Source organism: Cinclus cinclus, chromosome Z, assembly GCF_963662255.1.
Source record: "Cinclus cinclus chromosome Z, bCinCin1.1, whole genome shotgun sequence".
NCBI classification, from domain to species: domain Eukaryota; kingdom Metazoa; phylum Chordata; class Aves; order Passeriformes; family Cinclidae; genus Cinclus; species Cinclus cinclus.
In genome coordinates, this window is record NC_085084.1 from 40,361,027 (window position 1) to 40,377,461 (window position 16,435).

The 16,435-nt window shown below is 35.6% G+C and overlaps 1 protein-coding gene across 5 annotated transcripts in view; it reads left to right on the top strand.

The window, feature by feature from the left end:
* Positions 1 to 16,435, top strand: part of HOOK3 (hook microtubule tethering protein 3) — an 83,242-nt gene that overhangs the window by 17,187 nt on the left and 49,620 nt on the right. For all 5 annotated transcript variants that reach the window (XM_062513628.1, XM_062513632.1, XM_062513630.1 and 2 more), the window contains exons 3-4: positions 5,161 to 5,233; positions 13,500 to 13,550. In XM_062513628.1, the coding sequence (XP_062369612.1) occupies positions 5,161 to 5,233; positions 13,500 to 13,550 (124 nt within the window). The remainder of the gene's footprint in view (positions 1 to 5,160; positions 5,234 to 13,499; positions 13,551 to 16,435) is intronic.

Here is a 16,435-nt window from a genome sequence, read left to right on the forward strand (position 1 = left end):
AGGGGAGATTTCTGGCAACTTTGTGTGCATCAGGATTTTACTATAATAAATTAATAAATGTTTAAAAAATAGCTGAAAGAACAGATTAATATATCCAGTAAAGAGGAGCATTGCTGAAGATTTAAAGACATTAGGGTGTTCCAGTGATCTGGGTATATTTCCATATAGTGGATTGATGATAACATTTCTTCCAAAAAAACTTAAGGGTTTAAAAGTGAACTCTATTATTTCTATTTTTTTTCCTCACATCTACCTTCGTAGGATAAGTCTACTGGTACTTATGAGGATAGGAGATGTAAGTCATCATGAGGAATGGTTTTAAAGAGATGCCTAATTCAGGGAATTAGTTGTTTTACACATATCTACAGTTTGCACAGAAGAGAACTGTAGGGTTTATTGTCAGAAAAAGAAAGAAAGGAGGAAAGAGAATAGAAAGAACATTGCTTGCTCATCAGCTGAAAAAAACAGCTGTGCCTTGTGCCAAGTGGAAAGGGGTGACAGTTTCTTCTATGGTTTCTAATTTTTCATAAATCATCCTCAATATTTTTGTACTCACAGTACCAGTGGATTTGTAGGTAAGTGCCAGACATCACAAAAAATGTAGCAGAATTCTCTTTAACAAAACTGCTAAAAGAAGCTGTGAGAAGAAAAGTTTCAGAGGAAATTACTGACACCTTCAGAAACTTTTCATTGTTGGTGTAGTGTGTGGTAGTAAATTGCAAAAATGTGTTCTATGTAACCAAGTATGAATGTTTTGCTTACAGTCTCAGCTGTTAAAAAACAGGTGTTGATAAATTCCCAAAGGATATTTTCATCCTTTATAGCATTAAAACTTTATCATTGAATTTCAGTTTAAAGTACCATTGAATGTAATTCTGTAATGCTAACTGTATTATCATATGTAGGAAGAAATTCAGCCTATGTTTTAGCTTATGTTTTGTGTGTTACTCTGTAATATTCATTGTTTCTAATCAGATGTGGTGATCGTTGTTATTAGCATTAGTCCCTCTGACTAGTATTGATATGAAATACAGTGAGATAAAATGTCTGTGCACATTCAGTATTGATGGCTATTTTAAAGAATGTTGTACTCCAGGAGTAAAGAGTGGAAGCAAAAGAAAATGTTTAGTTTTTTTATGACTGTTGGCCTAAAATTGTGTAGCTTGTGCTGGTAGAAGTGCCATAGCTTGCTTCTGAATCACATCCTTTTTTTTTGGTGTAGTTTGCAATGATGTTACTTAATGTTTTCACTGTCCAGTGATATCCCTAGAATAGCACAATTTCCTGTTTTATACTACATTTAAAAATTTTCCTTTCATCCCACTCTGGAAACTGTTTAATACCAGGTGTCCCTCTTGTTTTGAGTCTTTCTTGCTCTGTCATATTGGCCTTGGTAAATGTAAGAAAGGTTGTATTTTTTTTCTTTTGTCATCTGTGCATTGTGCCCCTCTCAATGAATTATTCATTTGTTATATTATAAGTTGAAATACACTGTATATGTATTAACACATGCAAAACACAAAAGCCATGATTTTGTATAATACACGTTTTTTGAAGCAGCTTACTGTACTGCTGTTAAAATGAGTAATAATCATGAGTTACACTACATGCTCTGTGGGTTGGTTTTCTTCAGAAGAGTATTTCTGTCTCTTGGCATCTGTGATGCAGAGAGATGATTGCTTAAATAAAGGAAAATTTGCATACAAAATAAGATGGAGATGGTATAAATGAGCACTGCTGAAAACATCACATGAAGTGATAGAGCATTAACAACATAAGTATCTTGTGCTCTGAAGAAAAGTCCCATTTGTCTGCAGTACTACTGATATAGTAGACAGCAGTCAGTTGATGCACAAATACCTTTCTAAACCTGAAAGTTATCCAGTGTTAGAGATTGTGTAAATTTGGATCTAGGCTCAGAAACTTACTGATTTCAAAATACTTAGTTCAGGCACAAGTCATCTTGTGGTAATGAAGCTGCTCTAGCTGCTCACTTCTTAGCCACACATTTTCATATTTGATTAGGTGATGCTTTTTCAAACACTGTAAGAAGAATGCTGTTGCTTCCAAATGAAATGGCCAAAGGTAGTTAAAGGACTCTGAATTTGATTGAGTCCTGATCCCCAAAAATGCAGCAAAGGGAGACTTGTTTGTAGCAAAGGCTGTGAATGACCTAACATCTGGAAGCCCCTTTTTAAAAGTATATTTAGAAATAGTTGTGGAAAAGTTTTTTTTTCAGGTTTGACTTCCAGTAGTTTGTTACATAGAGAGAGTGTTGCTATTGGTATTAGTAATTAACTTTAATTAGACTTTTGAAGAGAAAGAAAATTATAATGGTAGGTGATTTTAGGTTAAAGGATGATCATTCTAGATTTGATTGTTACCCAACCTGTTGCTTTTCTGCTTATTGTATTCCAACCCAAGTGTTTTTGCAGTGTGCAATGAATTATTGTGTAACCTGTATGAAGATTCTCTAGAAAGAATTTTGCGCTGTTTTGATCACTGTTACATGGTATTGATGTCAACTGAATTGCTTACCTTGGATGCTTCCATGAGGTTTGTATACATACAAATAAAAGAATAAATGGGATCTGTGGAAGAGAACTACCACACTGAATTTAGATTTATTTCTCAGGGACCTTTCTTAAGTATGTCTGATTACATATATAAGGGTTTAGATAGCCTGTGACTTTCATCAAGACTGAAAGACACAGTTGCTTGTCCATGGGTTACTGTTATTACAGTAGCAGCTGAGAAAAGCTGCTTAGTTTCTGCTGAATTTCAGCCTTCCAGAAGGAAGTGAGTTGGACCTAACTCTGAAATCGTGATACTTATGATGCCCTTATTGGTGCTGTTATTGTTGAAAACTGGATATGCAATATCAGCTACCCAGTCAAATATAATTTTGCTTGTGGGCTGTTCTTTATACTTAGCCATGCTGTTTCTTAGATCCATTATTTACCATGAAAATGGTATTCAAAGGATTGATATATTCATGGCACTGCAGCCTTGAAGCAGCTGAAGATGTTAGTGGCCAAGTGCAGCCCTTAAAATTATAAGGTACAATCCTTAAGGAAGTCCTGTTGGGTTTTTCTGGTGGGGAAGCACAGGTCATACCTGCATTCTCTCTCAGCTGCATGAATGCTTTATAATTGTGAGTCTGTTGTTTAGCAAGCTTATTTGTGTGTTGGCAGTTCTCAGAAGACCCATTTGACAGTCATCAGTGTGTTTTTTGAACCCCACACCTAAAATGCAATTTGAACTGTCATTCTTTTCATTAGTGTCCAGACAATTTTATTATGATTGAGTGGAAATTAAACAAATTAAGACTTTTAATTAAGACTTTTTACACGTAGAGCTATTTATTTCATGTAAAAGCTGAATGTGAACTTTCTTCATATGTCAGATACCTTATATGTACTTGAATCAATGTCATTCTTGGGTTTACTTGTCTTCTTGTGGCAGAGAGGCCATTTGAAAGCTATTTGAAAACATATTTCAAAAACAGATGATAGTCTGGATGAGACATTGCTTTTTTTGTTTTGTAATTTAAGATTCTGTCATCTGTGCTAGAACTGCACTGTTTTTGAATGAAGTAATTTGGAATCATCAACTTAACTAGTAATTAAAGCTGTTCTTCCAGATATATGTTTGTGGATGCCATGTCAAGAGAAATGAAATATGCTGTAATCTTTACTAGAGTCTGTAACAAAGTGTGTAAAAATAGCAATGAAAATGTGTCAGTAGAGAAACATTGCTGTTTGTGATCTTCCTCCATTGCTGTGTATTGTAGTTGTAATACATCTTGCAGACCTTGATGCATTGTGAGGACACTGTGGAGAAAGTGGAATACAGCATGTACTGTGCATCAGGTGCAAAATGTGGCTGCAGAGTTGTGCTCTAATAAAAGTACTGATGTAATTACTGCTTTACAGTATGTATGATATGGATGTTACTTGAATCTCCAGGCATATTCAGAATTTTCTTGAAGTTTTGCCTAAAGATCTTATGGCATCTTGCCCTTAAAAAAAGAGCTGTCCAGAAGTCTTCTATGTGTAGAAGGTGCAGTGATAAACCAAATAGTAATTGACGGCAAATGCAGCAGTGTAATCCAGAAAATAAGAGTACTTCACCTGAAACTGTAACACTAATTCTTAAAAGCATTTTGCTAGCAATAAGAAGTTGGGTTTTTTTCACTCTGACTGCATTTACTTTATATATTGGATGAAATATGAGCCCTTTCTTACGTTTCCTACTCCTTTAAAACCAGTTATATGTAGTGCATTCTTTCTCCTTTATTCTGATTATAGCCTTTTCAAAATTCTCTATTATAAAGGGAAAATTTGAACTGAGCAGTAGAAAATGTTAGCCTTTTAGAGGATCTTTGAGCTTGGCAGCAGGAGAGATTGAGTCTCAGGAGGTGTCTTGAAGAAACAGCTTGTGGAAGATGCTTAGGGAAAAATGAATAGGGAGAAGCCCATAGAAATAGAACTCTGCAAGCAGTAGGAGTTCTCTGTTCTTTTTCTTGACTGCCTTGTCAAAAGTGCAGAGTATAGAAAAGCTTCTGAGGAAGGGTGTTCACAAAAAGATTTGTGTAGGGTTACTGTGAAAAAAGGATTTCAAGAATTGATAGTGTTTGGTAGATGAAATAGTGAAGTGTGTTCTTAGTCATAAAAACTTCAGTGGTGCTTCCTAGCTCGTCTTGCTGTATCAAGAAAGCATATGTATTGTTCAGTTCCAGGCTTTTATTTTAGAGGTTGAATAGTTGTAAGCAGTGTACGATGGTTGGGATCCATAATATTTGGAAAAGTAATAATTTTTAACACTTTGAAGAAATATAAGTAAATATTGCTGCAGCACTAGAGAAGAAATTAATAAGCAGGATTTACGGAGGGAAAACTAGCAAAATGCATTCAAAATATAGAGAAGTTTCCTCAAAAGCATTAGCTGCTAATGCCACACAAATTAAGCTGTGCTGTCAACAGTGTGCAAGATCCTAGAAAAGGGAATAGTAACAGGATTCTGAACTACTATGTTCAGGCAATGCGTCAGATACAAGAAGCAGTAATTTAACTCAAACCTGAGATATGAGCTTCATGACGAATGTGTACTCACTATTTCAGTTACGTATTTTTAATGAATACACATTTTATCTTTCAGAGATCCAGTTTACTTTGATGAAAATTGGCTGAACAGAATCAAAACGGAAGTAGGAGATAATTGGAGGCTAAAGGTATTTGACTTATTTTGCTTGTCTGTGAATCTATACTTCAGTTCTTAATACAATATGGTGGCTAAATATTCTTGCATTTCTGAATTAGTATTTTGCTTCATAGGCAGCATTTTGAATTTGAGACCATTAACATTACACTTACTTGTTTTTATGTTGTATTGTCCTGCACAGTTTTAGCAAAGACATTTTGAATTTGTAAGCAGGTTTTAATCATTTAAAAGGGAAACATAAAAATAAATGTTATGCATCAATAACCTCTTGTTTTTTCAAATGTTGAATGAGATTTTTTTTAATGCACAGTCTGAAAGCAGCTTTTAAAAAAGCAGTTTTTTTGAGAAGTGCCTGCATAAAAATAGGAATATAATAAGCAATATATTTAAAGAAAAATGGTAAAGTGTTGCTTCCTTTTACCTTGTCAGCTCTGCAGAACTACTGAGTTTTAAGAGAGGAATTAAATGTTTTTTCTGTGTTTCTACTCAGCATGGTTTTTAGCCACAGTCTGTTTGCTGGGTCATTTTTTATCACTTGCCTTTCTAGCACTTCTCTGCAAACCTGAAGAGAAGAAAATAGACTTTTCAAGAGCTATGAATGAGGAACATTTAGCTTTGGAATATGAAGAACACACAGTCTCACATGCAGATGTTAGTGTACCTTTTGACTAGTTTTGTTCAGATAATTATTTTCTAAACTTCCATTTTCAGCCTGACTAATTTGGGGGAAGAAAAATAGTTATGAATTTACTGTTAGTTCTCGTTTCTTGCAAGGCCATTTTGTTCCAGCCACCAAAACCTATTCTGTTCATCTGGGGAAGGTTTACAGCTGTGAAATGTTCTAGTATTTACAGGTTTGTCTACATCACTTTCTGAATTTCAAGGACACAGAGACAGAATGCTGCCTGAGACAAAGATGGAGCACACTACTGCTGTTTATGTTTTGAAATGGCCAGGAAACATGTCAGCATGGTTTCTGCTGTCTGACCAGCTATGTGAAGTTTGGAATGCTTTAGAATATTTTGTCTATTAGGGCTGCCAGCAAAAGTTAGGGTATATTGATGAGGATATATTGACTGTGATAAATAAAAGACATGATCCTTAAAAACCCTTTAGGACACTTTTGGCATCTGCTACATGTAGAGCACTTAATATAAAAGAACTTCGCAGAGAATTGTATGGAATTGCAAGTGAACAGCTGGATATAAGGTCTTATTTTTCTGTAATTTTTTTTTCCTAAGGAGTACTGAAGTCTTGGCTGTTAAATGTGGAGGATAACAAATAGAGAACTGTTCATTATAAAAGCATTTGAGCTGATCAAATTGTGGAGCAGCAGCTTCTATAACTGTCATATGAAGTTTGAGGAATAAATATTTTATTTTTATGTCTCCCACCATTTTGGCAGATGCAAAAGCTTAGCAGGTGTGAAAAAAAAAAAAGCTGAGCAATCTAGTAACTTCCTTATGTGACTGAGGCTGGCAAAGCATCAGGTCAACTTTCAGTTTCTTGATGATGTCATTCCATCTTGTTTTTCAAGTGTCTGTATAAACAAGAACTAAAGACCTGATTTTTTGTTTTGTTTAAGAAATATGTTTAATTCACCTTTTTGTATACATTTTTATACACCACTTCACTTTTCATGAAGAATACGAAAAGGTACAAGTGTGATACTTTAACTCTTGTTTTTTAATCAGGAAAGTAATTCTATACTTTGCCAACTGTTCTTTATATGTGAGTAAACATTATTAGTAGTCTAGTTTTCCAAATGTCTACCATCCAATCCTTCATTTAAAGTCTGGCTTGTAGGAACACTTCAGTCTGTGCATTTCTATTCATGAAATTATTCAGCTTGGAAGAGACTTAAGATCAACTCTACCAAGTCTGCACTAAACCATGTTTCTAAGATCAACATCTACACCTCTTCTAAACACTCAGCTCAGTAACTCAACTACTTCCTTGGGCAGCCTGTTCCAATGTTTGACAATGCCTTGGGTGAATAATTTTTTCATAATATCAAATTTTAATTTTCCCTGGTGCAACTTCTTGTTGTACCACTGTGCCATTTCTTCTTGTCCTTTCACTTGGTAACTGTGAGAAGAGACTGACCCTCACCTCTCTACAACCTCCTTTTAGTAATGTATTCATGACTAGATTTAAGATCTGGGCATTATACTTGCATGACTCTAGAATATAGCTTTCCCTTCATACTTTAAGAAGTGCCAAGAGAAGTGATAATTGGATTATCTCAAATGTTGTGCTAATGAGCTGCATTATTTTCTTGTAGCTAAACATGGTCAGTCCCGGCCTCTGATGCCATCTGGTATAACAGTCACCAACCACTTGTACAAGCTCTTGGTATCATGAACCACATAAAGAAGCCAGTCTAGTAGGGGAAATACATCAAAAAATCTAAAATGTAATGTGCAGGAAGTTGTGTGAAACAGGGGTTGGGAGGGCTGGTAGAGATCAATGTAGGTCTTGTACAGCCCACCTAAACCCCATTCATAGAACTACTCAGAAAATAATAGAATCATAGAGTTGTTAAGGTTAGGAAAGACTTTTAAGGTTGAGTCCAGCTGTCAACCTCGCACAACCACTGTGTTCACCACAACGCATTATGTCACCAAGTGCCATCTCTGCACTTTGTTTTGAACGCTTAAGTGGAAGATGACTCTACCATTTTGCTAGGCAGCCTGTTCCTATGCTCTACAACCCTTTCCATGAAAATCTTTCACCTAATATTTCAGCTAAAACCTACCTCATGCCACTTCAGGCTGTTTTATCTTGTTCTGTCACTTGTTACCTGGGAGAAGGTAATGAGTGATGTGATTGTAAATTATAAATTTTGTGTTGTCCTCTGTGGAGAAGAAACAAGAACATAAGGCTGAGATTTTTTTTTGTGGTGAGGAGGGAAGCGGGAGGCATGGGTTTGGTTAGTTTGGCTCTTTTAGCATTTTGTTTTCTGATAACTGCAATGTTTTTGCTGTTGCTGTACCATTAAAAAAAAAAAAAAACAACCTCATAGGGATGTTTTTAAGTTCTTGGTTTCAGGGCAAGTTGCCAGACTTGAGAAACTGAGCGATATGCAGGAGAGAAAAGGGGGTATGCTGAAACTTGGGGAGCTTACAAAGTAGGAACCATTCAGCAAGCATTCTGATTCTTAGAGCTGACCAGATCTTTGTCTGTTGTATTTAGTAGAGAACTGTTATTTCTTCAGGTTAAAATTTCATGCTCATAGTATACATAAACGTACATAGTAGTTTGTTTTTTTCCCTTGGGCAAAAAAAAACCCTTTTCACTGCTGCCTTACTTGCAATTTTATGGTGGTTTAAAAAAAAATAGAAAAGCAAAGACAATAACTCTTTCCTCATGTATAATGAAAACTTCTATATAGTTCAGATTTAAATTGTGTACAACGTAGGATTTCATGGGAGATGAAGATGACATCTTGAACATAAAACCTATACTGAAGATGAAAAGCAGCTTAGAAAATAATTGGCCAAAATTTTGCTGGAATGAAACTCCCTAATCAAGAAAAAAATTACCAATTTGATACATGTACATCAGTTTTGGCAGTTTTAGAATAAACTGTTGCCTGTTTAAGGGATGGCATAAAATTGTCCCCCTTTCCCCACCATCCTCTTTAATTCAGTGTGGGAAGTTTAGGAAGGGAAGGAAACACATTGAGTTCTGACTTTTCCTTCTGAGTTTTTCATTTTGGCATTCAGACTGCAGCATCAATTTAAAGTACAGTTTTATTGATGTTTATGGTAGCAAGCTGTGTTAGTCTTGTAAACCTTCACTACCTAGTCTTTCTTTAGCTTCCGTCTATAATCAGTGAGAGACCCACTCCTGCAAAATACAGTTTAAATCAGAAACCAAATGCCTGTGAGTGATACAAACGGTGCACACACATGCTCTGTCCCCTTCCCCGTGTACATGCACACACCCACCCACACCCCTATGCCCACCCACCCCTCACCCCACCTGTTAACTGCAAGTGGATAAAAATATACACCTTAATGAGATAGCTGAAGCTTATTGGTTAAGAATTCCCACACCACTTGAAAGTGTTCTCTAGCAACATTTCCAGAGGTGATCTGAAATAAAAAAAAAGAAAAGCCAATTTACACAGAGCCTTCAGCACAAACAGGATTTCAGTCCTGTTTTATCATATTATACATGATATAAGGATAATGCGGAATTGGAGACTGGGTGTCATAATGTTGGAGAAGAACCAAGATGTTAGATAACCCATACTCCCTTTCTGTCAACAATCATAAACTTAAGGGCATTTTTTTATTGCCATATCATTGGCCTTTTCCTGTGTTGTACAACTATATTAATAAAAAGAGAAACCTAGACAGACTGCCCTTACAAAGCTGAGATTTGAAACAGTAAGTAAATTATAATTAGAGATTTTATATGACAAGTGAGAATAAAAGAAAAATAGGTGAAAAAACAAGCAACTGTGAAGTCTTCTGGTGTTGGCAGATCCCATCATCTCTGCTTTCATTTCAGTCAGCAGTTTCATTCCAGTTTAGCAGGTTAATGCTGTGTAGTAAGGGTCAGTCTCATACCAAGCACTGTGTGCTTAGCATATAGTGCTATACCTCAGCCAAGATGGCTGTTAACTGAGAAGTAATGATAATTTAACATAGAGAACACCCTCACAGCTCTCCTGTGGCTATTAGTGAAATTTAGGTATTCAAAGAAGGAGTGAGAATGTTCAGGTTGCTATTGTGGATGCAGGTATCCTGTCATTCATAATATGAGATTGGGAAAGTAAAACAGAAAGGCCAGATGATAAAGAGGTTGAAAATGGTTAGAGGTTTGTCTAAAAATACTTGATGGTACATCTACTGTGAATTGCAACAAATTTCTAAGGTTAAATGAAATGTAGTTATCACTTCTTTCCCCAGTAAACTTCATGTCTTTTCCAGCAGAAGTGTGGCTGCAGGGAATGAATGTTAAAAGGTATTGGGAGAGTAGAGTGTATATTTTAATGAGAAAGGAATAACTCAGGTGCCTGATGCAAGAAAATAGGCATCCCATGTAGTCATGGACTGACATCTGAACGATGACTTAGTACTTTATAGTCGTAATCTATATTGGCAATTCTGTCTGTTGTGTTCTGACATGACATAATTTAATGGTCTTTGTTAACTACAGTTAGGTTTTCCTTTGTGCTTAAGAAAGTGAAAAGTAATTCTGAACAACCACCACCTGCTGTGACTTAGAATTCTGATCTAATTGGTTGTCTTTAACACTTTCTTGGGCTGTTGTTCATTTTCATTCAGATGCTTGAGGTCTTCCTTTCATATGCTTTGACCTCATAAATGTTGCTGGAATTATTCAATTCAATTTCAAAGTGCAAAATACTAGTGGTAGTTTCCCTGTGATGATCCTCTCTCTGCCAGGGGCAGTAAAACCATCTAGGTTAATTCACTGTATGCAAGTTAGAGAATAAATCGAGAACTGTCTTGAGTAATACTGAAGATCATGGTTCAATTTAAGTCAGTCTTAGTCTTAAAAGAAGTCTATAAAGAAGCTGCTTTAGCCTCACAATTGTCTGATTGTGTGCCAAATACAAAGATGGTGTAGTTAATTCTTGAAAACAGGCTACACTGATACTGTTGATTGACAGTGAGATGAAATAGGACTGTGAAGATTTGTTTTTCAGTTTGTTTGCAGTTTTCTTATTTCAAGGATGCTGCCCTATAAGCTCGATTTCATGATGAATTTTGATCAATATTGGTTTTGTTCCACTATCTCAACTCTAAGTGCTATAAAGGTTACTTGTAGGAAAGTGCCTCTTTGTGTTTAAGGGATTTTAATTTAAAAATGCTTGCAAGGAGAGGGGAAAAGAAGTATTTCACAGGTTACCATTTGGTTTCTCATTTTTTTGGGATTATGTTCAAGTTCAAGGTTCCTCACAATGTTCTCATCGGTAAACTGGACTTAAATTCAGCAACACGGCCCTTGTGTTTCTGTGGCTCTTTCTGCAGCAGACTCAGGTAAATTATAAACCAGAAGATTTTAATTAATCAAATTTGAAAATAATATTCCAATCAGTGTGGTATTCTTTGCAATGATTTGACATAAAAATAAAGTTTCTTAACTTGTATAAATTCTTACTTCTGTTGCAGACGTTGGTTATGGTTGTGCATCACCTTTGAGTAGTGATCTTGTTTGCCCTTGGGCAGACACCTAGGAAATAGTTGTAACTCTTACAGAACCATGCTGTGTTGCGTGTAATAGTACAGAAAAGGTAATGTGTTTGGGTGTAGAAGGTGTAAACTGCCTATTACACTGTTACAGGAGAGACAGTAAATATTCTCATGTACATGCTATAATATGGCATCTCCAGTTCTCATTCTAGGTTGTCAGGGTATTTTATGTCCCTTTTTTTTTGGACCTACATTTAAGGTCCAAATGAATTTTTGTTTCTTGTATGACTTAAAATTCAGTGATTATGGAGACAGTCAGAATGTTCCTATATCTTAATAAGGCATCAAATTCTGGCACTTGTTTCCAAAAGGGAGTAGATTAATAGGAGTCAGGTCATCAGATTGTTATCACTTTGGTTTTCTTGGCAAAAGTCTCTTAGTGTGTTCATCCTGTATCTTTCTTGAGTTTGGAATTTACTTTCATCACCTCATTTTGTTTGTTGACCATATTGAAGTGTTGAGTTTGTCCCTGGTTTTCAGTATCACAACCATCAGGTCATTTGAAGGGTAAATAACGTCTGTAAGTGAACGGAATTTCCTAACTAGGTATTTCTGAAATGCAGTCAAGGATATAAAATTTCTTGTGGGCTTCAAAGGCAATTACAACTTGAGAGCTTTTGCTCTCCCTTCATTGCAGTTCCACAGTTTGCTGCTGTGGCTGCTGCGATCAGTGAGGGCTTGGTGAATCCTGTTTCTATCAGTTTTAGTCTTTGCAGATCCTGTTTAAACTTCAGTCATACAATCATTTAGATTGGTAAAGATCCTTAAGATCATAGAATACAACCATAAACTGTCAAGTCTACCAATCAGTCGTGTTCCAGTGTACCACATCTGCACAGCTCTTTGCACACCACAGGGATGGTGATTCAGTCATGTCCTGGGTAGCCTGTTACAATGCTTGATAACCCTTTTTGATAAAGAGATGTTTCCTGATACCCAATCTAAACTTTTCCCGGCAAAACTTGAAGCCATTTCATCTTGTCCCATCTCTTGTTACCTCAGAAAAGAGGCTGACCCCCACCTGGCTACACGCTCCTTTCAGGGAGTTGTAGAGCGTGCTAAGGTCACCCCTGAGCCTCCTTTTCTCTGGGCTAAGCAGACCCAGTTCCCTCAGCCACTCCTCTGTCCCAGGAAACAGTGTGCTGCTTTTATTATCTAAATTCTTTACTTAAAATGCTGGAACAGTAATTGGTGGTAATCTCTAGCCGTTGCTTTCAGCAAAGGTTCTTTTTTTTTTTTGTCTGAATTTCACCTGTGAGACCCATGGGCATTTTTATAATTTTAAATGCACTATTTTCTGAGACTTGATGCAAATGGATTTTTGCTGGGAAGGGAGCAATACTCAGTTCTAGAGAAATGTGACATACATTCTGTACAGCAGGAGATACTTAACTGGTGCCATTGGTTATGTGAGTGAACAGAGGCTACTTTTGTATAGCTGTGAAGTCATCACAGAGAAATGTGAATTTTGCCAGATACTGTAAGACAGACATTCATTTGTAAAAACTGGGAGGGGGGAGGGGGAACAGAGAATGACAAGAACAAAAATGAAAGCACTAAGAGGAATAATTAATGAAAAAAAAACAAATTAAAGTTATATGGGTTGTGAATAAAGTATGATATTGAGCAGTAGCTGGTTTTGGTTTGGGAGAAGAGGTTTATCTGTGCAGAAAGTAGATTACTAGGATACTTCAAGAGAAGAAGGGAAGAAAAGAATGTTTCAACTTCTGCATGCAAAGATAATCCTAAGAGAAATAAGTATCTAAAAACATTCATGCTGTAGTATCTGATTTATTATTTCAAGACAATGTTCAATTTTTCATAAATTTAAATGGGTTCTGTGAATTAATAAAGATTGTGATCACATCTGGAAGTCTGATCATAAGGGCCTCTTGCATAACTTTCATGATTCTAAATTTAACTGCGGGTAAATAGATGTAATTATATCCTTATTTTGTGTGATTCTTCTGTGATTACCCACTTTATTATCATTTCTCTGTATAATATTCCCTGTATTTATTGTATTTCCTCCTTCTTATCAAATAGGTAAGCAATCTGAAGAAAATTTTAAAAGGAATACTGGATTACAACCATGAGGTAAGAACCATTTGAACTAATCTGCATCTACTTGCCTTTTGAGTTACATATTTTAGTTAACCTGTTGAAGATAAATTGTACTCTGCAGGTTAAGTTCAGACATTTTCTTGCAAATGTTTTGGCATATATAGTGATTAATGGCCTATTCCCTAGTCTTGGCCTTCTTTAAACTTCTCACCTGCTTTACTCAGGGGTTCCAGGGAAGCCTCATATGCAAATTTTCTCATGTAAAGAGTAGATGGCTGATCTGACTATGTTCTGATGATGGACTTAGTGTCTGATGTACTGTAATGTACATGGGTCTGATTTTTTTCCTTCCTACTCTGCAGCTGAAGCCTACTTTTTTCCTAATTTTTCTCTTGAAAAGAGAGTGAGTAAAGAGCATTTCTAGTCTCTCCCCACATTAAGATTTTAAATATTTTAATTCATGGGTATTGGACTCAGCCCTTGTCATTCTCTCTTATTTTGTGCAAACGCAGCACTTAATTACTTCCGAGGAGGCAGTATTTTTTCTTTCAGTGGTGAATCTTCAGCTGAAATATGCTTTCAGTGATGTTTGAGACAAATTAATCTGTACAGGCAGCAGCATAAAATCCATAATATGCATGTTCTAGACATTGCTTTTCAAAATAGTGTCTTGTCATACATACTACAGAGATTTAGTTATTTGTTAACAAATTGAAGTACTTTAGGAAGAGAAAATTAGTCTTAGGAGGTCATCTTCAGTAAATGATTAGGAATCCATGTTTAAATAAACGTTGAAAACTGGTGATTAAACAAGCTGGTCGTGACTGGAAACACTAAACACTAAAAAGAAACAAATCAGGATTTTGTTATGGAAAATTAATATTACTAAGACAAAGTGATGCAAGCTTCTGTTTGGTTGGTTGGTTAGTATGTATGATGGTTAAGTATCTGGTGTAAAAGCTTTACTGTTAGGCAAGTTCTGAGCAGTTTCAAGCTGATTAGTTTCTGTAAAGGTAAAGCACATTTATAAATCTGACAAGATTTTGGTTTAGGTTGGTGTTTTTCCTACTGAGGCAATTCTGGGAGTGATAGTAGAGGAAATCTGGATTCTACTAAGGAATTCTGCTTATGTTCTCCTCAAAATTATATCCTCCCCAGCTAGGAAAATATAGATATGTATGTGGGTTTTACCTGAGGTAGCCAAAAGCCTTTGATTGTGTATGTTAATGTTGTTCATCCTCAAAATTTCAGAAATCTATATTGCATTCAGAAAAACAATCAGTAAAAATGCTACATTTATCCAAAAGCTGTATTTGTCCATTAAAGTATAGAAGACCAACAAGCCTAAGTTAATTATTTATAGCTTTCATGCTTTGTTCTGCCTCAATTAATCTTGCTGCAGACCTCTGCTGCTCTGGAACTGAAACTTTTGATTTTTCTCGTAAATGTATATTATTTTTGTCTTTCAAAATGAGTTAAATGCTCTTTTTCATCTCAAGGCAGTTATTGCAGAGTCTATCTTAATTTTCATATTTCTTTCAGGGCTTTTGATGGGGTTTTTGGTTCATTTTTTTTAAATTTATTTTTTTCTCTTGTTCATTTCACACTCTGTTCACACCTTCACATTCTTGGTTTCTTCCTAGTGCCTGCCAATTTACCTCTTCCCTTCAGCTTTCCTCAACAGAAGTTTTATTGCCACTGACTATGAAGTCACTGTAGTATTGTTAACTTAAACCCAGCATTGTATTTTTAAGACATTCAGTAACTAAAGATCAATATATAAATGCCTATCAGAATTAAAAAATATTGTATTTTCTATTACTGCAGTCTGTATATGATTGTAGTATTTTCTGTTGTGGTTGATGCATTCACATAATTCTTTTGGCCTAAAGGAAGTCTTTTCTAACCAGAGTGGATCTGGGTCCTTAAAAGTATGCAGAGATTTTTAGTAGTGTTGTAGTTAATTCTTTGAGAAAACTGCTTAAAATCCTACCGTTCCTCAACACAAAAACACACTATATATGCTGTACATACACAGAACAAAACCACAACACTTTGACAAAGTCCAACACTACTAAACTTTAGAATGGCTTGTTTTCTTTTTATTCTTCCTATACGCTAAGTCTTTTGTAGATACCCCAACCTGATTTCTGTTTTTCTTGGGTATTGCACAAAAAAGAGCATGCAGCAAACACATGACTGATTCCCTTTATATAGTCATTGTTTCCTTATTGCACTCTGTTTAAGAAGTTTCTTTCTATCTGCAATTAATGTGTCAGAGATGTGATTAATTCCAAATTTCATATTCGTATTTTCAACCCTCTGTTCAGTAAAGAACAATTTAGCAGAATTGTCTAGTTCCTTCTCCTGACAATCATTAATCCTTAATGATCTTTAATGATAAATCAGATAACACTAGTTGCGAGTCACATGGGCTTTTGTTTTGCGGGGTTTTTTCTTTCCTTCTGCATGTGGGCTGTTTAATTACATATCATTGTACTACTACATCAAATTCTCTTCTATGGAACGGCTTTCTTAGCTGTAAGACTTGCCAGATATCCTTAGATTTACTAAAAGTGTGAGATCTAATGATCTGAGTTTTTTTCTGCATTGTATTTGTCACCTGTCAGTGTTAGATATATGTATTGTATAGGTGAAACATTTAATTTTCTGACTTAATAGTTGTAAGAAATGTCAGATTTGTGTGTAATATCTTCTGCTACAGGAGGTGTTTTTAGTTGGATGTTTTTAATGGAATTCTTAAAAAAATTAATTAGCCTTGTGGTGGCCTGCTTTTGTTAGCTTTCTTATCTGAAGAGAAGGAATCTTAGATTCTAGATAACACTAGATAAGTGTTCATCTAGTAGCTGCTTGTGATTTGAGACAGTCATGTTTGTCTTTTCCCAAATATTATTTGT